Source organism: Sceloporus undulatus, chromosome 2 (assembly GCF_019175285.1).
Source record: "Sceloporus undulatus isolate JIND9_A2432 ecotype Alabama chromosome 2, SceUnd_v1.1, whole genome shotgun sequence".
Classification (NCBI taxonomy): domain Eukaryota; kingdom Metazoa; phylum Chordata; class Lepidosauria; order Squamata; family Phrynosomatidae; genus Sceloporus; species Sceloporus undulatus.
Window position 1 is genome coordinate 329,067,705 of NC_056523.1, and position 27,088 is coordinate 329,094,792.

A 27,088-nucleotide genomic window follows, 5' to 3' on the forward strand; every position below is an offset into this window, starting at 1 on the left:
GGCCTCTCTCCCCCTCAAGATGGTGGTTTTTCTTGGACAAAGAATACTCAGAGGTGGTTTTGCCAGTTCCTCTGACATATAGCTACTATACCTCATATTCATTGATACTAGCAGCACAATTATGTGTCTGGTTGAACTTTAATCAGTTCTACCTTTCCAATATTTCTGTTTGAAAGGAGAAAGCTACTGAATGCATGGCGGGTGGAGGCAACCAATGGGAACTCACAATGTTTTATAGAATAATAAGGGGTGTGTGTATGCCTTCAAGTTGCTTGTTGACTTGTGGCAACCTCATGAATTCCGTAGGGTTTTTTTTAAGGCAAGAGATACTCAGGGGTGGTTTTGCCAGTTCCTTTCTTTGAAATATAATGTACAGCACCTGGTATTGGTTGGCAGTCTCCCATCCAAACACTAATCAGGTTTGAACCTACTTAGCTTCTAAGATCAGAAGTTTAGAAAGACTCTTCCACCCTACAATGCAAATCAATCAATTCCACATGCATCTATTTCTAAAACGAGGGAAGCAAAACTTCCTTTTGCTTTGGTATGATGTAACAATCGGGCACAACAGGCATTGTCTTAAGAAGCATCCCCTTTTCTCCTCCACATACACTGAGGGTGGAATGTCTCTTCTAAGATTACATTTTCCACATGCAAGTCAGTGGCAGCTGGTGGGGAGTAGTCTGAGGAATCTTGATGTGTTGACCCTGGAGAAAAGAAGGTTAAGGGGTGACATGCTAGCCATGTTTAAATATTTTAAAGGATGCTATATTGAGGATGGAGCAAGCTTGTTTTCAGCTGCTCCAGAGATATTCAGAAAATTACACCATATAGACCTTGATATGGAATCACAGCTAAAAACAATAACAATTTCTTACCCACCTTTCTCTATAGATTGAGTCAAAAAACAATAACAGACTAAAATACAAGAGACTGGACGCATTAAAAATGCATAATATCAATTAAAAGAGCACATAAAACAAATACATGTGAAAATAATATTTTCAGACTCATAATCTAAAAATCATCTGGATAGTCCTGGTGGAAGAGATTGGCCTTTAGTGCTCTTTAAAACTCTGGCAGTATATCCAGCTGATGAATCTCCTCCAGCAGGTCATTCCACAATCTGGGGGCGACTGAAGAAAATGTCCTCTACCTAACAGTTGTTAGCCTAGTTTTGGCTGACTGAAGTAGATGTCCCCCAGAGGACCAGAGTGTTTAGGGCAGATTATACAGCAGAAGCTAATCCTCTATGTAACCTGGACTCAAACCATGTCAGTAATAATGGTAATAACTAATACTTTGCACCTTGACCAGAAACTAGTATCTTTATTTGTCTAATTAAAGGTGCAAAAATGCATATAAGCTTTCAGGATCTCTAGTTCTCTTCATCCAGCAAGTTGTTTTCAAAAGCAGGTCATATAGATTCTCACAGTCAAAGCTGGAGAATCCCTGGGTAGATGAATTCTAGAAGTCACCACGAGGGGGCAAGGTTACAGGGAATATTCATTACATGAAACTGAAATATAAGTCATGAGAAGCTGTTCTACTTCTGAACATAAAAGTACCAGTGTACTTATTGTCATCAAAAAAATCTAGGGGGTACCAGAATTTAAGAAGGAAAGTACAAGAGCATAAGAATGACAGAAAGAAGTCAGACCAGAGGTTGTTCCAGCGCATGAATGTTAATTCATGAATATTTGGGGGACAAAAAATGGAGGTGTTCCATATTGCAAGAATAACTTTATTAAAACAACCAAAAAGGCACAGTATTCTCTATGCAAGCTGTTGAAGCCATAATAATAATAATAATAATAATAATAATAATAATAATAATAATAATTTTATTTCTATTTCCTGCCTCTCCCTGCGGATCGAGGCGGGATTACAGCACTCAGCAAATTTCAACAATAAAAACATATTTCAACAATATTAAATACATGACATAAAATATATTTATGTACATATACAATACAATACAGCTGGTTGACTCTCTATAAAAAACATAGAACACTGACAGAGGTGAGAATTTTACAGCAGGTTTGGTGGGTAGGCTCACTGGAAGAGATTCGTCTTCAGTGCCTTCTTGAAAGCATCCAAGGTGGTAATGAGACGGATTTCTTCCGGCAAATCATTCCACAACTTGGGGGCCACGGCAGAAAATGCTCTGTGGGAAGTGGTCACTAGCCTGGTATTTATTTAGTCTAGTGAATTCTTCCCAATTATTCTGAGAGTGCGGGGTGGATTGTGTAAGGAGAGGCCCAAGTAACTCGGGCTCAAGCCATTTAGGGCTTTAAAGGTAATAACTAACACTTTGTATTGCACCCGGAAGTTAATCAGCAGCCAGTGCAGAGATTTTAGTATTGGTGTTATATGGTCAAACCTCGATGCTCTGGTGACCAATCTAGCTGCTGCATTTTGAACTAACTGAAGTTTCTGAACTTGGTACAAAGGTAGCCCCATGTAGAGCGCATTACAGAAATCTAAATGAGAGATTATCAGTGCAAGTACCACTGCTTCAAGGTCCTTTCGGTCCAGGTAAGGACGCAGTTGGTGTATCAACTGAAGTTGATACCAAGCACTCCTAGCCATCGCATCTACTTGAGATGACAACTGCAGAGACAGGTCTAGGAGTACTCCCAAACTACGCACTTCGTCCTTTAGGGGAAGTATGACCCCGTCCAGGACAGGTTGGCAAAGTTCTCTGCCTGGGCCCAGGGATCCTATCACTAGTACCTCTGCTTTCTCTGGATTCAACTTGAGTTTGTTTTCCCTCATCCATCCCATTACCGACTCAAGGCAGGCATTTAGAGGAGAGATGTCATCCTTGGTTACTGCAAGAGTTGGAGACATAGAGAAATAGATTTGGGTGTCATCAGCATACTGATAACACCGCGCCCCATGTCTCCGGATGATCTCTCCCAGCGGCTTCATGTAAATGTTAAATAGCATGGTGGACAGCATGGCACCCTGAGGGATGCCAGATGTCAGCTCTCTCTTGGAGGAGCAACTATCCCCACACTTCACCATCTGGAATCTACCCGAGAGGTAGGACTGGAACCACTGGAGTGCAGTGCCCCGATGCCAAACTCCCTCAGGCATTCCAGAAGGATACCATGGTCTATGGTATCGAATGCCGCTGAGAAGTCCAAGAGCACCAGCAGGGTCACACTTCCCCTGTCAATGTCCAGATGGAGGTCAACGACCAAAGCGACCATGGCAGTGTCAACTCCATAGCCCGCCCTGAAGCCAGTTTGAAATGGGTCTAGATAATCGCCTTCATCCAAGACAACCTGGAGTTGGAAGGCAGCCACCTTCTCAATCACCTTGCCCAAGAATGGTAATAAGGAGACCGGTCTGTAATTGTTTCTGATCAAAGGGTCCAGGGAGGGTTTTTTTCAGAAGTGGTTTAACCACCGCTTGTTTAAGCTTAGATGGAAATTTCCCCTCCCTGAGGGATGAAGCAAAGTTGTTACTGCATCCCCTCCTTGAGCGGTCAACCAAGATGGGCAGGGATCGAGGGGGCATGTTGTCTTCCTTAGACATCAAAGGAGCTTGTCCACTTCATTGGTATTTACAAGCTCAAAGTGATCCAGTCTAACATAGTCCTCAGAGTCACTGGACATCTCTCTCATAGTTTCTGTTATTATACTGGCGTCAAGATCAGCCCTTATCTGAGAGATTTTATCAGCAAAGAAGTCATTAACTAGGTCACAGCAGGCTTTAGTTGGTTCTAAAAGAGGGTTCAGGGTGGGAGATTGCTGGGTTAACTCTTTCATCACCCTGAACAGCTCTGCTGGATGAGACTCTATTGATGCAATACGAGGAGCATAGCTTTCTACATCAGGGAAAGATGATTTAAAGTCCTGTGAGGGAAGAAGGAAAGAGACAAAGTAGGAGTTACCAAGCCTGCTGGTTGTCTTGAGATGTTATGGAAGAAGGGTCTTCAGCTTTATCAAAGTCCAGTCTATCTGACACCTATGGAATTCTTTGCTAATTTTCTTCTTGAAGGAATCAACATGTAATTTTACCAATTTTATTTCCATTTTGAGAAAGATATCAAAAACAGCATAGTTTTTGAAATCTATTCCTAGTTTGAGACTTAATGCATGCAAAATTTGCATGTGGTATTTCTTTTCTTTTTTTCAAATTTTATTTTATTACAATTCAGGAATGATATAAATTGTCAACATATAAAAACAACAAAATTCTTCCAACAATTACTAATGGCCAAAGAACAAATCAATAATGATATGGATATGATTAGGTAGAAGGACATTATTGAGGAACATCAAAACATGCCAATGTTAATGAAGTTCTAAAGTGGATTAGATTCTGCCATGGTTGAATCTTCATGTAAAATAGTATTTTCTACACATAGGTCTTCTATAGAAATTGTAGAAACATTATTTCCTGCACAGATTTTTTTCAGCAAAGAAATCTACTTTAGATGTAAGACAACCACATGTGAATTTTGCACAGAAAATGTCCTGAACTGCAACGATTCTCTACCCTCAAGAATTATTCTCATCAGGATTTCTCAACACCCAAGAAACATGTTTTGAGGTTTTTGGTATGACTATTCAAGTAAACTTCCGATCTGAGCTTACTGGCAAAAACAACCACAGATTCATAGAACCATACATCTCAAAGCCACCTAGTCCAACCCCTTGTCATGCAAGGATTGAAGCAACTAAAGAATACTCAACACAGAGCTGTCTACCTTCTGTTTGTATTGACACTTTCAAGACAAAATCAATACAAGAAGAGCCATAATATTTGGTTCATTTCATAATAAAACATCTTTGTTCAGTGCAAAGGTCACAAGGCCCTTTGTTGGAAGAGAGCAGCACCTTTCTCATGAAGTGTCTTTTATTGCCAGGGAAGGAGATAAATTGCTTAATCAAAGAAAGCATGTCAATAGGAGATAAACTAGGTAGTTTGCTTTGACTTTAGTTAGAAATTAAAATAGTTTGACATCACTTTAACTGTCATACCTCCATACCATGGAATTTGGGCATTTGTAGTTTAGTGAAGTGTTCATCTGGTCTGTCAGAGAGTTGGGGTGCCTCACCAAATTACAAATCCCAGGATTCTGTAAGATAGAATCATGACAGTTAAAGTAGTGTCAAACTGCTTTAATACTGCAATATGGATACACCTTAGAGCACAGGTAAAGACTGAAGCTCTTCGGTTCAGATGACTTTTTATGAAAGCAAATGAAAAAGAGAACATGTTAAGTACATCTTCTTCTAACAAAGATGCTGTAGCTTTTGTTCATGAAACTGAAACGTTATCTCATACTGCCTTCCCTATCTCAGACAGGATTTGACAATATGCAAATGTATTTAAATATATAATGCAATCAATTAATGGAGTCATGCGCTAAAAGGCAGCAGATTAATCATATACAAGTTCTTTACCTGTTTGACAACCTTGTTAAAAAAGCTCACTTTTAAAAAAATGGGAGCGTTGGAGGGAGAACCTCCAAGGCAATGAAAGTGTACAGCTGTTGTTGTCATTGTTGTTGTTGCTGCTGCTGTTTTATCAGTGTTGGGGCTCAAGGTGGCTCAAAGAATATGAAAAACAGATTGAATAGCTTGCTTCTTAACAGATGTGTGTTTCCTTGTGTGTCCATGTGCTTTCAAGTCACCAGTCAACTTATAGCAACCCCACAAATTTCATAGAGTTTACTTGAGCAAGAGATACTCAGAGATGGTTTTGCCAGTTCCTTCCTCTGAAATATAGCCTACAGCACCTGATATTTGTTGGCACTCTCCCATCCATCTACTAACTACAACTGACCCTGCTTAGATTCTAAGATCAGACAATATCTAGTACCTTTAAGGTATTTGGGCTCAGACTCATATAGGGAGATGTAAAAGGCCATCAGATAACTTGTACCTGGTCCACATAGGACCTCTTTTCTGGGGCATCATATGCTCCAACTGTTCTGATTTGGCAGAAGCAGTCCTCATTAATCCTCTTAGGTTTTCAGTTGCTTTTTAAAGGTCCCAGTTCCCCTCTCCTTTCTCCTGCTTTCCCCCTTTGTCCTCAGCTTACTTCATTGTTGAAAACTGAGACCAAAGTGCAAATGTAGTTTGCATTATCTGAACTCAGGAGACAGACTCTTACCCTTCCCAGCAGGCTCAGGCAAAAGCAAATTTCTGCAGCCTCTCCTATATTGTCTGCTCTTTCTTCTTAATAACTCCTGCCCCCTTGACTACATATTGATGCTGCTTGTCCACAGGTGTCCTGGCTTTCATCTGAGAAATGTTGGAGGGTGTGGGGCAACCCTGCCAGTGAATGCGTGATATTTTTTCCCTGCTCTCTTTGTTCCAGCTGATGCAGCAACAGGCTGCCATCATGGCATCCGTGGCTCAAGGAGGATACCTAAACCCCATGGCAGCCTTTGCTGCAGCTCAGATGCAACAGATGGCAGCGCTCAACATGAACGGCCTGGCCGCCACACCCATGACGCCCACCTCTGGTAAGGACCAGACTTTTTGTCCACCATGAGCACCAAGCTAGTACTGGAAGTTCTGCAGATCTCCTCATGTGATGAGAACATCCATTTCCACTTCACTAAGCACCCTTTATTCATCAATTGCATTTTGACCTCCTTTGAAAAGAAGTTGTGGAGGGTGGGTTTGCCATCCATTCTTTCTGTTGCACAATAGAGCAGTTTTCTTGGGTTACTCATTTAGCAGCTGGCTCAAGGATTCCATGGATCTGAGGCTGGAAATCTTCATGACTCCATCAATGGCAACTGGGGGCAGCAAACCCAGTCCCTTGGAGGTACTATCCAATATGCTGAATCTATTTTTGAACTAGTGTTCAGCACCATGAATAGCTCCTGTAAAATTCGGTTTGAAACCCAGACTGACATGGAAGGCACCAACCACCACTGGATTGGCAGCTCTCTTTCCAAATACAAGTTTTCTGAGGCTGAAGCCAAGCTGATGCCTGGTCAGAAAGCAGAGTTATGGTCCCTCCCTTTCCAGTACACTCATCCTATCACCAGACATAACAATTATCGGCCTGTTTCGCTGCTACCATTTTTGGGAAAGGTGATCGAGAGAGCGGTTGCGATCCAGCTTCAGGCGGTCTTGGATGAAACGGATTATCTGGACCCATTTCAAACTGGCTTCCGGGCGGGTTACGGGGTTGTGACGGCCATGGTCGCCCTGGTCGATGATCTCCGTCTGAGCGTCGACAGGGGAAGCGTGTCCCTGTTGGTGCTCTTGGACATCTCAGCGGCTTTCGATACCATAGACCATGGTATCCTTCTGGGACGCCTGGCAGAGGTGGGGATCGGGGGCACTGCGCTCCAGTGGTTCCGGTCCTACCTCTCCGGGAGGTCCCAGATGGTGCAGCTGGGAGACGTGTGCTCTGACGAGAGGCCCCTAAAAACTGGGGTCCCTCAAGGAGCCATTCTGTCTCCCATGCTATTTAACATTTACATGAAACCGCTGGGAGAGATCATCCGGAGACATGGGGCGCGGGGTTATCAGTACGCTGATGACACCCAAATTATTTTCTCTATGTCTCCGACTGATGCAGTGACTGGGGATGGCGTCTCTCCTCTCGTGGCCTGTCTAGAGTCAGTAATGGGCTGGATGAGGGAAAACCGACTCAAATTGAATCCAGAGAAAACGGAGGTACTAGTGATAGGTTCTCCTGGTCCAGGAATGGCGGTGGTTCCACCTGTCCTGAACGGGGCCACGCTCCCTGTGAAGGACTCCGTGCGCAGTCTGGGGGTGCTTCTTGACTCGTCGCTTCACCTGACTGCTCAGGTGAATGCGACGGTCAAGAGCACCTGTTATCAGCTTCGGCTGATTCGCCAGCTGCGCCCATACCTGGCCCAGAGGGACCTAGAAACTGTTGTACATGCTCTGGTAACTTCGAGACTGGATTTCTGCAATGTACTCTACATGGGGCAACCCTTATACCAAACTCGGAAGCTGCAAATGGTGCAGAATATAGCAGCCCGGCTGGTCACTGGTGCTCCCAGGGCCAGCCATATAACACCGGTTTTAAAAGATCTCCATTGGCTGCCCATCCGCTTCCGAGCTCAATATAAGGCGTTGGTAATTACCTATAAAGCCCTAAATGGCTTGGGCCCAGGATACCTAAAGGACCGCCTCTCCCCGTACATTCCGCCTCGCACCCTCAGAACGTCTGGGCAGCAGCTACTGAAGGTGCCTGGGGCTAGGTTAGCCTCCACTTCACGGAGGACATTCTCCATAGCTGCCCCAGCCCTTTGGAACGTGCTGCCCACAGAGCTCCGCTCGTCTACTACCCTGGCCCAATTTAGGAAGGACCTTAAAACCTTCCTATTCCAACAGGCATTCCCCGAATAAAAATCCTGTGGGCCTCCCTCCTCTTTCTGTGGCCAAGAGGTTGGGCTATGGGGCTTTTTTTTTGCTTGTTTGCTTGATTTTATTGTTGTGTATTTTAATCTCACTGTTATCTGTGTTTTAATCTGATGTAAGCCGCCCTGATCGTAGGAAGGGCGGCATATAAATAAAAATTTTATTTATTATTTATTTTAGACATGCTTGTCATCCCTGATTAGAAAGTCACATTCAAATTGGACTTATATACATGTAGTATCCTATGTGTATTGGTCTATGTATACAAGCACTGCCCATTGAAACTGTGAGATAGTGATCAAGAGGATCTATGGAGGTTAGGTTTCTATATACCTTCTTTCCCTGAATGTGATATCTGGTACAGAGATGTCAGGTAGATGTTAAGGGCCAGAATTGAAAAGTCTAATTCCAATTCTCCATTGCTCAGACTCTCCACCAGGGTGGACATAGTGTGATCTGGGGTTCTCATGTGCATCCAATGCTTCTTTTTCACTCCTCCAAAGACTTCATATTCCCCTCAATTTTGGAGAGCTAGAAGATTTTGCTCCAAAATGGCCAATAGCATCCAAGGATTTGAGGGGTACCTTTGGCCAGGGTTATAGAGAGTTGGGAACTTCCTTTGGCCTTTCTTTAAAGCAGACTTCATACTCCTGTTACTTTCTATCTTGAAGAAGGACCTGTACAGATAGGGTTGCCACACTGAAAACTGAAGAGGGCTCCTGTGCCTTTAATAGTAGCATAGAAGAGGGAATTTCAGCAGGTGTTGCATGTCATCCAACCAGGTAACAAGCAAAACCTGCTGAAATTTCTTCTTCTACACAACCATTCATGGTACAGAAGCCCTCTCCAGTTTTCATTCTGGCAACCCTATCTATAGGCCTGAGAATCCTAGAGTTGGAAGGCACTATGAGGTCCAACTCATTCTGCCATACAGGACTACACAACGAAAGCACTCCTGAAAGATGCCCATTCAACCTCTGTTTGAAGACCTCCAAAAAAGGACAGTCCACCATCCTATGAGTCAGTCTGTAAGATAGCCTGGAAAAGGTAGGGAGTAAGCCTCAAGCAACCCTAAACAGGGGGAAATAGTCAATAGCACTCTCTCTCTCTCTCTCTCTCTCTTCTCACACACACACACACACACAGAGAGAGAGAGAGAGAGACTTTTTTCACCCTACCCCAGGTTTTGGAGGGTGGGGGTGGGAGTGACAATGGCTATGTGTGTAACTCTCAAAGGCCCAATTTCCCAGCAATTGTACACTCTTTGGCCTATACAGGGATAGAACCTTGCCTATGCTGAATTGTTCAGTAAACCTCTTGATTTTTGCATTTTGCAATGCTTTTTGCATTGTGATATTTTAAAATACTGGTTATATATATGGACCTTAGGAGCATCCTAAAGCATCCAATATACCATCAGAAGCGATGGGTGCACATGAAACAGGCCCAGTATGGCAGAATTGCAGCATAAAAAGCACACCTGACAATGCAACTGCCAAACTGGTAATATTTACAATGTTACTTTGTCTCCCCCCTCCTGCCCCCCTCTAGGTGGCAGCACGCCTCCAGGCATCACCGCACCAGCCGTGCCTAGCATCCCATCTCCCATTGGGGTGAACGGTTTCACTGGCCTACCGCCACAGGCTAATGGGCAACCCGCCGCAGAAGCTGTCTTTGCCAACGGCATCCACCCTTACCCAGGTAAGACAAACTAGATGGAAATAGTGGCTTCTTGACATTTGAACAGCTAAAGGTTCTCCACTCCTTATATACAAACCAACCTGGGAGTAAAAACCCAGTGATCTTTGTGACTATTATTTAAAGACCAGCTTAGATTTGGGCTGGCATTACTTGGGTAAATTCACCTACAGACGTGGCTGGACTTTTTTGTCCAATGCAGAACCACTATATTCAATTTGAGGCTGAGTTGCACATGCAACACCATTTTACAAGGGGCCCACAGTACATTACATATTGCAGCCATGCATTTCATGTTTGGTTTTACATTCAGTTATGCAATGCTGCCATTCATGAATGCATTGATGTTGCACAATTATCACATAAATCTATGAGTATAAAATTACATTCCATCTCCTTGATATTGGAGGATCTTGGCCCTAGCTTTATATGGCTGGAATTCAGATAGTAACTTATTCATGCATAAGGAGCACAATGCATGCAGACTGACAATCTCAGCATTGTGCAAAAGATGTTTTCAGCTAACTGCAGCATAAGCATAGCTGTGGGAACCATGATGCTATGTGGTACCTCGGGATACGAAATACCCAGGTTACGAAATTTCCGGGATACGAAAAAATCCCATAGGAAATAACTGTTCCGGGTTACGAATGTTTTTTCGGGTTACGAAAAAAATTTTGGTGCTTTTCGGCGCTATTTCACACGAAATCGCAGCTTTTCCCCATTAGCGCCTATGGGTTTTCGGCTTGCGAAGGCTTTTCGGATTACGAAAGCGGCCGCGGAACGAATTAATTTCGTAACCCGAGGCACCACTGTAGTAAACTGCCTCTGAACAAATCTTGCCAAGAAAACCCCATGATAGAGTCATTTTAGGGCTGCCATGAGTCAGAAACAACCTGAAAGCACACAACAACAACAACAACCATTTCATCCAGGAAGGAGAAAACTTTTGAAATTGTTTATTCTCACATCCAAGGAAATAAGTACAGATTTGCATCTCCATTTTGAAAGAGTATCTAAACAGGGCTTGACACACTAGCCATGTTTATTTCAGTTTGCCCTCTTGCATCACAAGTTTCAAGGCCTCTTGGCAACCAGGAGCCGATTCTAGGGCTGTTACCACACCACAGAATTAATGGAGTTCGACACCACTTTAACTGCCACAGCTCAGTCCCATGGAATTCATGGATTTGTAGTTTGCTGTGGCACTAGTGCTTGCTGGCAGAAAAGGCTAAATATCTCACAAAACTACAAATCCCAGAATTCCATAGCATGATGCCATGGCAGTTAAAGTGGTGTCAAGATGCATTAATTCTCCAGTATAGACACAGCCTTGGAAACACTTCTGAACACTTACACCTTGAACCTGGACACTCTTACTGTCCTAAAAGGGAAAGAGAATGGACCAGTTAATGCACCTTTGGATCTTCCCCCAAATCAGTGGCTGGAATCTATTGGAATATTGCACACTCCTTTTGTTCATCCAGTTGTAATTTTTTGACCATCGCACAAGGGCCACATTCACTCCATGGCTGCATAAGCAGAGTGCCATACCATTTCATATGTATCAGTGCGTTCCTGGATGGTGCTTAACTATTTGTCAGAGCATTCAGTGTATCCTTTGACTCACTGGGATTGGGGGTGGTGGGGGAACCTTGTGCATCCCCCATTGCATAACAAGACAATAAGCAGACACACCGGCAGACAAGAACTAGGTTGCACAATGTTTGTATCCAGCAGAAAGGTTGTGTGATGCAACCACAGTGTAACTAGGCAAGTGTAGACTTGCACCATGCTGGCCCAGTTAGGATCCCGGCCATCCCTTTTCTGAAATCAAACTAGAGAGACCTAAAAAAAGAAAAGAAAGCCAAGGACTGGGCTGCCATTTTCTGCCAGCTCAGCGTTTTCTTCCCATTATTGCAGTTATTGTTGTGTCTGAATGCCTAATTAATTACAACAGTAAACGCGCACTTCTTTAATCACTGCATCAGCTGTCCTAATCAATCTTCATAATACGGAATCCGTAGTATGGCACCCATGAATTTTAATCTACATAAATTTCATAGGACCTCTCGCAGGCTTGTTGTACCAAATGATATAATTATGGATATAGATTAGGCTTGGGGAGAGTGATTTAAATTGGATTTAAGCAGAAGGTGAAGCGAGCCCTCCCACTGGCTTGCTTATTTATTTATTTCAATCCTGACCTTGCAGAGATGGCTTTGCAGCTGCAACTGTGATCCCTGCTGCTACTGATAACACTTGCATATGGCCAAAGCAGATTGGGAGGCGACGAAACCCTAGAAGAAAGTGTCCAGAGTCCTGTTCATAACTTGTGCATGTCTCTACATCCCTTCAAGTAGCCTGTTAATTTATATGGTGATCCATTGAATTTCACATAATTTTTCTAGACAAGGAATACTCAGAGGTGGTTTGTCATGGCCTTCTTTGCAATATAGCCTGCAACAGTGGTTCCCAAACTTTAGTTCTCCTGCTATTTTGGACTTCAGTTCCCAGGAGCCCAAGACATCTTGGTAGTTGAAGTCCAAAACACCTAGAGGACCAGACTTTGACTACCACTGACATAGAGCATCTGTTACTAACCCCCCTAACCTGCCTAGGTATGCATAAATTCCCTTACAGCTTGACTTATTTTTCTGGGACAGAACTTCCGTATTCTCTTCAAGATTCTGGAAGTGGAGTTGGGCCTGCAGATGCAGGTATGCATGCATTTTCAGATATACATTCAGGCATGCATTCAGTTAGGCAGCAGTATCTAGGGTCTCAGCCATGATACTGCAACCAAGAGCACTTGCCTGGCTCACAGCTTAGCATGCTTTGCTGTTGTTGATTGCCATCCTGTTGGTCTTTTATGCACACATCTCTTCCCTTTGATAGAAGACCCCAGTGGATATCAACAGCTCATGTAAGAGTTCTGCGTTTGGTTAAGGTTTCTCTGATTCCACCCTTCCTATCCACCAGCTATTAAATGGAAGTGGAAATAGTGTCTGTAGCAGCTAAATTGTGATTGCTGGAAAGGCACGCCATGGTGTAGTTCTGCCCGCAGAACTATGGCCCATTACAAACGGGCCGTTTTGTGCGTGCAGAGCGCGCAATGGGGTTATAGGACGGAGGTTTTTCTTCAGCACCACCTCAACCCTAGTGCACGCTCTGCACACACAAAATGGCGGCGGCGTTCCACACGGCCGCCGCCATGAAGACGTCACGACCGCACCATCTCTATACGGGGCGGCGCGGACGTGACTCCTCACTCCACGCCAGGGCGCATAGTGCACCCTTAGCGGGGGAGCAGGAAGGAGCTCCGTTTCAGAGCTCCTTCCTTGTTTGGTCCGTGGCGCAGCCTTCGACAGCTGCGCCCAGTGGACAAAGGAGAAAGGGGAAGCGACCCTTTCTCTCCTCCTGCCGCCGCAGGGTGTCCTTGGGCTTGAAGCCCCAAGGACACCCCTTTCAGGCTGTGGGGAAGGGCCTTTTGCCGCTTCCCCGCAGCCTGAAAGGGTGGATCGGGGCTCAGCGGCTGGTTTGGCAGCTGAGGCCCCGATACACCGGGGAAAGGGCGGGTACAGCCAGCCCCAAAGGTCTGTAACCCGCCTTTGGTGATGTTAGAAGCACATTTTGTTGCAGCTGTTACTTCTGTTGTCAGTTACAATAACCTGAAGTGATCTCAAATGTAGGCAGATGCCACCTTGCTTCTTGACCAGGTGAGGGCCAAAGAGATATAGCAATAAAAGATAGGTAATGAAATTTCAAAGAGAGCCAGAGTAGTATAGTGGTTTAAATGATGGACTATAGCTCTGGAGACTAGGGTTTGAATCCCCACGCAGCCATGGAATCCCACTGGTGGCCATGGACAAGTCACACTCTCCCAGTTTCAGAGGAAGGCAACACTCTCTGAGCAAATCTTGCCAAGAAAATCCCATAGGGTCACCATAAGTTGGAAATTACTTGAAAACACACAAAAGTTACATGAAATAAAATTTCATTTCCATTAGCGACAGAAAATTAACTTTTCTTGAGATCCATGCTGTCACTGATCTGTGCAAAGCTAACTGCCTCTTTCTTGGAGAGAGAACATTATATTTCCAAAGAAATCTCTGTAACATTACATCTGGGGGGAAAAATAAGGTACTGTATAAGTAAAAACCTTCCAGTTGCAATCCAAATGAAAGAGTTTTACCTTTGTTGGAGGTAGACTCAAAGAAGTAAGTCCTGGTCCATTGTCTTCATCTCATTAAAGTTTGAAGTGTCTTCAAATCCAGGAAACATATTCAGAGATAGCCGTGTTGGCTATGCAGCAAAATACAGTAAAATACAACAAAATCCAAAATCCACGGAACAATGATGCAGGTTGAGTCTCCCTTATCCAAAATGCTTGGGACCAAAAGTGTTTTGGATTTTGGATATTTGGGGATTTAGGAAACCTGTATTTGCATATATGTCCATAATGAGATATCTTGGAGATGGAATTGCAGTCGAAACACAAAATTCATTTATATTTCATAGACACCTTATACACATAGGATTCTGCTTAAAAGTTGCTGAGGAAAGAGGGACAAATAAGGAAGAAATTGTTAGTGTCTCTTAACAATGATCAGCACAAGCTGTTGAGTTAAATGGAGACAAGTCCTATTCCCTAACTATCTCCTCTCTCCAGTGTTAGGATTATTATTACTACACAGTATCGCTATGAATTAAGTGTAATTGGGCTGTCCATTTTGTCTCCACATAGTAAGAGGGGTTTTCTACAAACACTCACCCATGACCTTTCTGGAGAAACCTCCCCATAGACACACACAGGACCTGTCATGCGATAATGAACCTTTGGGGCATCTTCTGAAGTCATTTCTGTGTAAGAAATTCCTCCAGAAGGCATTAGATGTGCTAATTAGGAAAAGGGAAGCCATGTTCATTGAGAGTGTCACTTCAATTTTGCATGCTGGGCCTGGAAGTCAGAAGGGGAGGGACAGGCAAGCAGGCAGGCAGTCAGGGAGAGAGAGAGGAAGGAAGGAAGGAAGGAAGGAAGGAAGGAAGGAAGGAAGGAGAGAGAGAGAGAGACAGAAAAAAGAAGGAAGGAAGAAGAAAGAGAGAGAGAGAGGGAGGGAGGCAGCGAGGGAGGGAAGAAAGGGGAAGAGAGAAAAAGAGAGGCAGAAAAGGAAGGAAGGAAGGAATCCACATCTTCTTCTTTCAGCAGTGTCCCGATACATATTATAGCATCTCCTTCTGGCCTTTGGAAATGTATTTTTTCAAGACCGATCAGTGCAGCCTCTGTGATGACAGTGGCACTTCTAATGGAAAACAGCCCTGTGTGTCAGCTTGTCCCTAGCAATCTCCCCGCCTGTCCCTTCCAGTCACCCACAGCACCCTGGATGGCACAAGATAACTCTATTGCCCTGGTCAGTTTGCCAAGGCTCATTTTCAGAGAAGGCCCTCACTGTCCTGCTGACTTTGGGCTTCCTCCTCCCCCTTTTTTATTTTCCCTTTCTCCTTTTTTCCCCTTCTTTTTTGGCATGGGCAGATACTTGTGGAAAGTGACATTAGCTGATCCACTTTCTTTTGAAGGACTTGGGAGTCGTTTCTCTAGACTCCTGCCTAATGAATAAGTGCTGCCTTCGTTAAATTTATATTTATGGTTGTTGAGGAGGTCATTGGCTTGTTTTATGTCTCCGGGTTTATGGAAGGTGATCTGCCGTGGTTAGGTTGTGTCATATTGGTCGGGATTGCCTTTCCAAAGAGAGGTGACTGAGCCTGTGAAAGACTTTTCCCCGCTGGGATATGGAAATGAAGAAATTAAGAGAGAGGCAGACCTCCCTCCCCTTGGAAAAGTGCCCAGGGAGGAGGCTTTTGCCACCAACTGACATGACAAGTTACTTTCAGCATCTGCTGGATCAGCTCAGCTGCGTCTTTCATTTGTATGAGCAGAATCTCAGTTACTATGCATCAGATCAGGCCCGGTTCATCCAGAAGACCTAGGCTGCTACCAAACTGCAGAATAAATGCAGTTTAACACTGCTGTAAATGTCATGGTTCCATGCTATGGACTCATGGGATTCATAGCTTGTTGTGGCACCAGAGGTCTCTGACAGACAGCTTTGTCACACAGGGACAATTGGAGGTATAAACAGGGATTATTCCATGAAAATCACGCATTCACAATTAAGATTTCACAGGATGTCACGATTAACCAGCCATTATTCCAGGAATATCCTGTGAATGTTGCACAATTGTGATCAAGGTTTTCACACGGTGTCATGTTGAAAAGCAATTAAAGTGTCATTAACCCACGAATAACCAGGCAATAAACAGCAACAAATCATTAACGGGAAAATCCCCAAAATGCACTCTTGCTGTTTATTGCCTGGTTATTCTTTGGTTATTCCCAGAATAATGGCTCTTTTAGTGCACTGTGTCTGAAAGTCTTAATTGCGATTTAATAGTAATTGCACAGTTTTCATGTGCTAAACCCCACTTAAACTTATAGTTTTCCTCCATGTCATAAAGTCCAGAGAAGACTAAATAACTCACACATCCACAAATCCCAGAATTCCATAGCTTTGAGCCATGGCAGTTAAAGTATTGTCAAACTGCATTAGTCCTGCAGTGCAGATGCAACCTGAGTATCACAGGTTGGTATTGTATTGTAATGTATTGCTTCGGGATTTGCAGTTTTGTGAGACACCTGCACTCTTTGGTAGATAAGGCTAAATGCTTTGTAAAACTACTAATCCCAGGATTCCATAGGACAGAGCTACCACACTTAAATTGGTGTCAAGCTGCATTATTTCTATAGTGTAAATGCACCCTGAGACATGATAGCTATATTTAAATATTTGAAGGGATGTCATAAAATAGACAGAGCGAGGCTTTTTCTATTCCTCCCTAGATTAGGATATGATTCAAATTGCAAGAAAAATATATTCTTGCTAAACATCAGGAAGAACTTCCTAATGATAAGAACTGTCCCATGCTGGAATAAATTACTTTGGAGGGTGATAGACTCTCCTGCTTTTGAAGTCTTTAAAGAGAAGCTAGGTAGCCATATTTCAGGAGTGCTTTAGTTGTATATCCTTGCATGACGGGGGCACAGATGTAATTCCTCACTAATTTTCTTCTCACAGGAAGGGATGAGTAATTTTAGCAATTTTCTTCTCTCTCAGAGAAAGTCTTTGAAAGCCATGCAGGGTTTTTTGGAATGTATTCACAATTCAGGACTTCTTCAACATATAATTTGCACATGGGTATTTTGCAAAGAAAATTGCATTCTCTGCACATGAAACAGCAGGGTTTTTTTGGAGCAAATCAGGCCTGAATTCTCACTAGAAGCAAAGATGACTACACTGGGGCTGTTGAACTTTGGACATATCATGAGATGTTGTGATTCACTGGAAAAGATAATAATGCTTGGTAAAAAATGAAAAACCCAGCCTGGTGTGGTGGTCTGAGTGTTGGACTAGAACTCGGTTAGATTCCCTGCTCAGCCATGGAAATCCATTGGACAAGTCACACACTCTCAGCCCCAGAGTGGTTCACTTTAGGGAATCCATAAGTCAGAAACAACTAGAAGGCAAACAACAACAATAATAACCAACAAAAATAGAAGGCAGTATGAAAAGAGAGAGGCCACACTATGGAGTCCTTGGCTGTCCTGAGTTTGCAAGATCTGATCAGGACAGTTGATGACCAGGGAATTTGGAGGTTTCTCATTCATAGTATCAGCAGAAGTCAATGTTGACTTAATATCAAACAACAACACCTTCTGGTGCTAAGTGACAAAGATGTTCTGGTGTCTTGGACTAGCATGTTGACGATGCATAATTCATCATAAGTCAAAATCTAAAACTAGGGCCAGAATCTTGTTTATGTTTTCTGCATGCCAAAGTTGCTCTATGAAAGCATCTGGACTTTTTTTTCTTTTTAATGTGGGATGCCCATATTCAATTCAAGATGTCAGAAGCAGAGTTATATATGTAGTGCTGTTGAAATTGAAGGTGCCCATGTCAATAGTATGGATGTATGGATTGTATTCACCTTTGCTTCCAGTTTTGCATTCCATTGCACTGGACTGCTGTTCAACACATGGGTTGCATAGCATGATAAAGCCTTATCTCCACCTGTGGGGTATTGTGTTGCCCAACCTTGACACAGGCTCTCAATGAATGATTAACTTTCCAAATATATACAAGTTGGGGGAAATGACATTTTTTCCTTGCGCAGAATTTTGGTGGGTAGATAATATATTTCTCCTTGATTTTATTTGACAAAGGCAATGTTTCACATCAAAACATGGCAGTTCAGGGCACCCATGTTAGCCACTGTCCCTTCAGGTGATGAACTGGGTAACTCAGAAAGGTCAAGCCAAGAGCACCTGGGCATTCATTTTAGACATTTCCTTCCACAGACTCTGAGGCCTCATCTCCAGGGCATCTGCCACGCTGAAAGAAAGAAGAAAGGCAAATAGGTAGAAAGGGAAAGGATGAACACTTACCATTCCCAAGGGATTCCTTTAAAAGTCCAAAGCTAAGTGGGCAGCTCAAATGTAAAGCAGGGCAGTAACCAATAAATACAAATTAAACTTATAATAAGAACCAAAGTACTAGGTTCAAGGTGACATTTCATGAGGAAAAGAGGTACAGCCATGCTTTGCTTTTAAGTATTTCTATTGCTACAGTTAAAGAAAGACCTCTCAAAATGGATCTGTGAAGTTCTATCAATTGTGGAGGTAGGTGAGAAGAAGATCTGTGACCATTTTAACATAGGCTAGCATTTCATTAGTGACATACACAAGTGTAAGTCCAACATATGTTTTTTTTTTGGTAGGAGGTATTCCCTCTACAACAACCAACTGGCTTTGCTGGGATTCCGTGAGCTCAGAATGGTTCTGGAGCTACACACATGCCTAAATCTGTGACAGGCATCCTGCTGGTGTTTTATATAAATGTAAGTTGCCATAAACAGCTGTCACAGGATTGTCACACAGAGGAAGGTGCAGGTTTGTTCTCTGCTGCACCAGAAGGTAGGACCAGTTTACAGTTTCAGGAGGCCAGATTTCAATTGAACATCCACCCCCAGAGTCTCATGATGCTGCACGCCACTCCAGATGGCATGTGGCTTCATAATGTACCTCTGGCAAATGATGCAGCACCAAAGGGGTACCATACAGCCACGTGGCTATGGTGCACCTTAGAGGGTGCAAAAAGGATCTGCTTTTTGCAGTTCCTTTCTACACCCACCAGAGGCCTGATCAGGGTCACGGCGTGAGATTGCCATGACCCCGATCTTGCTGAAGAAGGGGTGGCTCCTTGCTGTCCCTTAGGGGTTGTTTGTACAGCTCCTTAGCGACAGCAAGAGTGATTCTGACTCACTATTTAGCCCCTACAGCACCCCCACCACAGCCATTCAGTGACTGGTGGAAAACAAAGGAGTCTGGCTATATTCCCGTAGCCAGACATAAAGTGATTACATCATCCACCAAGACTTCTAGACAACCATAATGGATCTTGGTCTGCACCTGGCTATGGAGACATAGACATTTGTTTCTCCAATCTCCCCCTCTACCAACCACTGAATAGCTATGAGTGGAGCTGCAGTGGCTAAATGGAGAGTTCATGTGGGCATGAGAGGAGAGAAGTAGCCTAGTTCCACCTACAGAAATTTTATGTCATGCTCTGCAAAATAAGAGTCTTGTAGTTTTTTCTTTTGGCTTTGTGAAAGCAGATGCTGGGATGGAAGATGGCAGAGTTTCCAGAGGTTTGGTTTTAAGCAGGCTTGCTTATGAAAAATGAATTGATCTTGATAGGTATTTGGGCACAGATCAGTTCATTTTAAACTTGGGAGCTTTCTCAGCTCCAATTATTGTCAAAAGTGTCAAATGCAAGCAGTTACACACCATGCAAGAACTGCATATGCAACCATTCCACCTGCTTACACAACTGTGAACAGAATATAGATGTTATGCCATAGCCAAAAAAGTACAACTGCATGTGTAGAAGCATAGACTCATAGAACTGGAAAGGGCCACATTATCCATTGAGTCCAATGGCCTACTCAATGCAAGAAATCCAGCTAGAGCAACCTGAGCAGGTAGCTGTCCAGACTCCTTCTGAAGACATCTGGAGAACAAGACTTCAACTTCTTTCAGGGCAATTGGTTTCATTCCTGAATCAGTCTTACTGTCAATAAGTTCTTTCTAACGTTCAATCAACATCTACCCCTCCTGTAACTGTAAGCCATTAGACCTGGTCCTACCATCTGGGGCAGCAGAGACCAAACCTGCACCCTCCTCTGTATGACAACCGTGTGACAGCTGTTTAAGGCAATGTACATTTGTATAAAATACCAACAGGATGGCAGTTATAGATTTAGGCATGTTTGTAGCTCCAGAACTACTCTGAGTTCATAGAATCTCAGCAAAGACCATTGGTCTCATCCAGCAACTTTTGTCATGTTCGCTTGCAATCTCTTCCTTTGGACTTCTCTCCAAAACTGCCATGTTGCTCTTTTTCTCATGAAGAGTAGAAACCTTTCTGTTTCACCAAGCTATAACAAGCTGGCTGCCACAGCTTTTAAAAGTGTGCCTTCAGAGAGGTCCAGAGAGAGACAGTAGTTGTTTTGGAGAGTCTTGAGGAGAGAGGCTCTGTGTAACCATACTGAAGAAGAGGGGTTTGGAGTTACATAATTGCTTGAGAGATATCATAGCCTTGGTGGCTGAGTTAGTAAGAAGAAGTGCCTAAAGAGGGACAGGGAAGTCCTGAGGTGGTTGAAGAATATTTGGGGAAAGAGAAATAACAGTCACGAAATAAAGAGTACAAATGTAACGAAGTAACACGTGCCTGAACTAACAGCGGTTTAATACCATTTAGTTCAAGTCATATCTGTTTAAACCCTTTGTTCAATAAAGTTCATATTTTGTTTTATCTAAAAAAAAGTGTGCCTTCTTAATTTGCATTTTACAGATGTTTTAAATGGTTTTAATTCTGTTGATAATTTATTTGCATTTTTAACAATACGCTTTTGTACATTTTTACTTCTTCCTTTGTATGTGCTTTTATCTGAATCATAGAATCATAGAGTTGGAAGAGACCACAAGGGCCATCCAGTCCAACCCCCTGTCATTCAGAAAATCTCAATCAAAGCATTCCTGACAGATGGCCATCCAGCCTCTGTTTAAAGACCTCCAGGGAAGGAGACTCCACCAAGGGAGTGTGTTCCACTGTCGAACAGCCCTTACTGTCAGGAAGTTCCTCCTTATGTTGAGCTGGAATCTCTTTTCCTGTACTTGTTTGCATTTTGGAAAGCTACCTTGAATCCCAGTTTGGAATAAAGGGTGGGATGTAAGTGAATGGATCAGCATCAGCATTATCAGGCTGGTATGAGCTGTTAGACAGTGGGATAGAGTCCTTCAGAAGGGGATCATTGGAGGGCTTTAAATCAAGGTTGTATGGACATCTTTCAGGGATATTTCAGCAGTAGATTTTTTTTGTACTGGAAGTGGGTTGGTCTGCGGTTAATGCCACACAGCAGACTGAATGCAGTTTGACACTGCTTTAACTCTCATGAGTCCATTCTATGGAATCCTGCAATTTTTAGTTTGCTGTGGCACCAGAGCTCTCTGATAGAGGCAGCTAAATATCTCCCAAAGCTACAAATCCCAGAATTCAGTAGTATTGAGCCATGGCAGCTGAAACAGTGTCAAACTGCATTAATTCTGCAGTGTAGATGGCCCTTGGCCCAATTCACTGATCCTGTCATCATCATCATCAGTAATTGTAATCATCATTGTCCTCCTTGGCAAAGGAGCTTTAGGATTTAATGTAGAACTGTGTCCACCTCATATCCAAAATTGTATTCTGCATCCCCAGGTGACCTTGTCTTATCCATCTGCCTTTAATCCCCTCCTCTTTCTCTCTTGTGTCTTCACAGCACAGAGTCCCACTGCAGCCGATCCCTTGCAGCAAGCCTACGCTGGAGTGCAGCAGTATGCAGGTCGTTAGTATTAACACTTTCCCCCAATAAAACTTTCACCTGCGCAGTACCCGATGACATGTCAACACACTTCATAATGGCCATTATATCCATAAATGTTGCATTTCAGAATTCCAAGCATACCATTTGGAGTTAGCCCAAAATGTAGACACCAGCAACCTTCATCTCAGGGGTATGGTGACTCCACTCTGGTTTATATTTTATAGAAGCTATCCAAGGTGCTGAATTTCAGCAGGGATTAAAATTCAGTACCTTGGATAGCTCTTTCAAAGTCTTGGAATTAAACCCAAAAGTAGATTCACCACCACTGACTGTTACTTGAAACCCACCCCTCCCCGGGGCAATTTATTTACCTATGTGAAATATATATACAGTGGGCCCTTAGAATCTTTTGAGATTTGGTTTCAGGACCCTCCATGGATGTAAAAAACTGCAGATGTTCAAGTAAATATTTAAATATAAATTTACCTATGACTGAAGGCAGCTAGGCTGAGAAGCAGACTCAGGGCATGAAGGATGGTTGAAGAGGAAAGGCCCAGGTGCCAAAGACACATTCTTCCTGTTTCTGCTATATTTCACTCAGAGGGGGTGGCTGGGATGCTCCCAGGAAGCAGAAAGAATGTAGGCATGATGCTCAGGTCTTGCCTTCCCCTCCAGTCTTGACTGATTGAAATCTGTCATGGGAAGGAGTTAATATGACAGCCAGAAGCAGCAAGTATTGGTGCATCAATGGGAGGCAGCAACTTCCAGCTTCAGGAGTGGGGTGAAGAAGGAATCCAGGGGTTCTTCCTCTTCTTAACTCCCAAAGCAGGAGACTGTTGTGTCAAATCATACCAGAAGCAGGAACAATGTGTCCCTGAATGTCAGCATTCCTTACTGCCCTGAGACTGTTTCTCCACCTGGCTGCCATCAATCCCAGGTTTTAAAAAATCATTTCAATCTGCAGATGCTGAAATCCGTGGATACCAGATCCATGGATACCCAGGGTCGACTGTACTCCACTTTTCTGCACCCAAGAACACTAACAAGTATGCCCTAAATCCAATTGCTGTTCCTATCTTCAGGAGACCCTTTGAATCAATATCAGGCATATGGAAATCTAATTGATTTGGTGGCTTTACTTTTGGTGTGGCCAGCAACTAGATTTAGGCCAATGCAACTCGTGAAAAATGACCAAGTCCACATAACACAGGGGTAAAATTTAGAGATGTAGTTGTGCTAGTCTGGAATATCAGTATGCAAGAGGATCTTGTAGCAACTTTGAGCATAAGCTTTTGTAAATATATTGATGTACTGATCATACTGATATTCCAGACTAACATGGCTATGGGGCTCTACAGACCAACACTTTGTGCCGGCCTATAGGTGTGGTGAGGGCTAAGTGTCAGGACGCTCTGAGCTCTCACTGCACCACCCAGGCACCATTTTGGTGCATGCCCATTTACATGGTGCACACCATGATGACACTCGTCATGCACTGTACCCAAATGACACTGCACACAAGGGGCATCATCATGGTGCCTGAGTGCACCTATGGCACCCCTTCCAGGATGCAAAAAATCTCACCCAGAAGCAGGTTCTTTTTGGTCCCTCTGGAGGCTATGGCATGTGGTTGCTGTGGCCTCCTTCTTTGGCAAAAATAGGCGGCATTTAGCCGCCTTCTACACAGCCCCTAAGTCTCTAAATTCTGTCTCCATAAAATAGAGCCAGATGGAGTGGAAGTCCATCAGCCTGTTCAAGACACTTGCCCAGGTACAAAGGAAGGAGCTCATATGACAATTTCTTTCACACAGTTAGTCTGGAAGGCACTAGAAGATCCCTTTGCTTCCACATGACATGATAAGCGGTAACAATGAAATCATATAAAGAGCAGGGGAAAGCACAAAGTTTCTGAAAGGCAGACAGTTTAACACAGAGATTGCTAGTCCATACTATAGTAGACAGGCTGAATTAATGGAATATACATAAGTGTGGCCTTGCCAGGTTTCTACTGATTTATTGAGGGGTAGGCAAAGTGGTCTGTGGACCTCACACAGCCTCTAAGGATATTTTTGTGGGATTCCTCTGGGTTCATTTTTTCCCATGCATGGTTTTTTCTTTTAGTTGGCCCAAATCCTGACAAGTGTTCTTTAAAAGCCACTAGGAGCAATTTCACCAACCCCCCCCCCCATCAACTATTTTAGGGCCAATGGAGGCATTAAAATTTTTAAAAGAAAGTGAACTGGAAGTGACATTCAGTTCATTTCTTTTTGTTTAAAAAATAAGTTTCCTTTGGACCTAAAATGGCATGGAGAGATTGCAAAATATCGCAAAATTGCTTCCTGCATTCCCAGAGGGTGTTTGGGGTCATTTTGGGAAGCAAAAGATGACTATATGTGAGCTAGATGGAGCCCTCCAAGATCTCCTGTCCCTGGGCCCCATAGAGTTCTTTATTTGTTTTATGTAATTTTCAAAATTTATTTTATTCTTTTAATTTATATCCTGCCTTTCTCCTTGCACAGGGTCCAAGGTGCCCTTGTTTTACTGCTTTAGTCTAGCTGGGACTAACAATTGGATTTAAACAATAACTGCATTTAACAGTATTTAAAATGCAGAGTAGTTGGGGTAAAACATAATTTATTTGAAACAAAATTCTTTTGGCCATCCACTCCCCACATTGATTACTGTAAATGTTTCTTGTTGGGGGCATATTTCATGATATTCTATAACTATAGCATTGTTTGTAGCATGACTGTGTGCTGAGAATTTCTACTCTCCCTCGTTCTCTCTTGTTAAAGAAGAAATTTTTGGTCCTTATAGTGTGGAGATAGGGCTGAATTAATGTTATCAGTAACCCTGAGATCACATGTTTTCTTCTCAGATGGTAAGACTTCGGGTCCTTGAAGATGGGTCACTGATGCAAACTAGTATGCTGTTTGCCTTGGTTTGCAGTGCTTAAATGGGTAAATGAAAATACCCTTTCTGCACAATGAGGACTTTAGTTGACTTGGGAAAGAAAGTAATCTCAGAACAAATGCATCTAGATAGTAATTTATATAAGGAAAGGAAACACACCCTCCAGCCATCCTGATTTGGCAGGGAGAGCCCCAGTTAATAATCTGTTGTCCCATTATTTCAGCTATTTGTAACATATCCTGGTTCCTCTTTACTTCTTTTATTTTCAATCCTTTTGCTTCAGTTGTTGCAAACTGAAGTCTAACTCAGGCATCCTACTTGGAAGACCAAGTTTGTACCTCCTTAGCAAGTAGCAAGTACATTTCTATAGTGTTTACTGATGTACTAAGCAGTTTACAAAGTGTTAGCTAATTGCCCCCAACAGGTTGTGTACTCCTTTTAGTGACCTATGGAAGGATGCCAGGATGAGTTGACCTGGGACCTCTGGATGATATTAAACTCACAACCTTGTGGTTTGTGAGTGAGTGGCTGCAGTACAGGCATTTAACCACCAGACACCAGGGCTCCACCCTGCTGAGTGTGATATAGTGGTTTGAATGTTGGTCTACGACTGTAGAGATGAGAGTTTGAATCCTCACTTGGCCATGGAAATCCATTGGGTGACCTTGGTCAAGTCACACTCTCTCAGCCTCCAAGGAAGGCAAAAGCAAATCCCCTCTGGAAAAAAAATCCTGTGAAGAAAACAATGTGATAGGTTTCCCTTTGAGTCACCATAAGTCAGAAAAGATTTGAAGGCATGCAACAACACTAATATGTTGACTCACTCTTCAGTGTTAGTGAGCACTACTTGGGGCTACCCAACAGGATCCCAGCCTTATGACATCTTTCCCTGTGCCTTCATTCTTGGACTGCACAGATGAGCTATGGCTCTTCCTATCATCATGTATTTCCAGTGTGATCCTCAAGTTTCCACACATGGATGTAGCCCATGGCAAGAATGGGCAAATTCCAGGCTGGACATTTCTATTTTGCCTTTTATGGAAACCTTTAGGTCTGCTGAACAGGCCAAAACTCAGAATTATGGATTGGTGATAGAGGGTTCACTGCACATGCTTCAACCCATGACTTTGTTTCATTGTCAGAAGTTGATTCACAGTCCCTACACACGCAAAGGATTGTGACTGGTTTCCCACACCATGGGCCCTTGATATCTGCTAGGGTTTGTTCCTGGATCCCCCATGGATGCCAACATCGATGGATGGATGTCTCATTATATACAATGGTGTAGTAAAATGGTATCCCTTATATAAAATGGCAAGATCAAGGTTGACATTTGGGGTTTGTTTGTTGTTGTTTTTAATGCTTTCAGGCCATGGATGATTAAATCTGTGGATGCAGAATCCACAGATATGGAGGGTCAACAGTGTTTTCTAGTACAACTATTTAGAAAAATAATTTTGGGTGAGTGCTGCTAATTGTTGCTATTGTTAAACCAATAGGAGCCAAATACTCTTATTTATGCTTGGGGAACTGGTGTCTCCCATTTCAGTGCTAGGGAGAGATCCACTCAGGATTTTAGCCTGAACTTTAAAAGTGCTATCCAAGATGCTAAACCCATTTTTAAACTAGAGTTAAGCACCTTGGATAGCTCCTAGGTAGACTATGGAGTGAATTCACACACACCCCTCACTGAGATAGAAAACACCAGCAGGTGCTATCAGTGAATCTCCATTGTAGAAATAACGTTATTTGACACCACTTTATCTGCCATGGCTCCTTCTTACAGAATCCTGGGATTTAAAGTTTTCTGGAGCACCAGGATTCTTTGGTGGAGAAGGCTGAATATCTTGTAAAACTATAAATCCCACAATTCCATAGGATGGAGTTACAGCACTTAAATTATTTAAGTAGATGCTCTCTGTGTCTATCAACTGCCAGCTACCTGAGGTCTTCCAACAGATATATCTTCTGAATCTGATCCATCTTCTTACCTGTCTTCTGGCCCTCACCTGCATCACCGAGTTAGGAATACAGTGCTGCTCAATGGTAGCACCACTACAACACACTCACTTAAATTGTCAAGTGTTAGGCATTCACATATGCAATTGACCTGTTTCCCAAGA

At 43.1% G+C, this 27,088-nt stretch overlaps 1 protein-coding gene across 1 annotated transcript in view; it reads left to right on the top strand.

The window, feature by feature from the left end:
- The window catches only part of CELF4 (CUGBP Elav-like family member 4), an 817,890-nt gene that overhangs the window by 706,908 nt on the left and 83,894 nt on the right, over positions 1–27,088 (top strand). Inside the window, exons 6-8 of the mRNA XM_042453288.1 lie at positions 6,343–6,490; positions 9,927–10,076; positions 22,008–22,073. Of these exons, the coding sequence (XP_042309222.1) occupies positions 6,343–6,490; positions 9,927–10,076; positions 22,008–22,073 (364 nt within the window). The remainder of the gene's footprint in view (positions 1–6,342; positions 6,491–9,926; positions 10,077–22,007; positions 22,074–27,088) is intronic.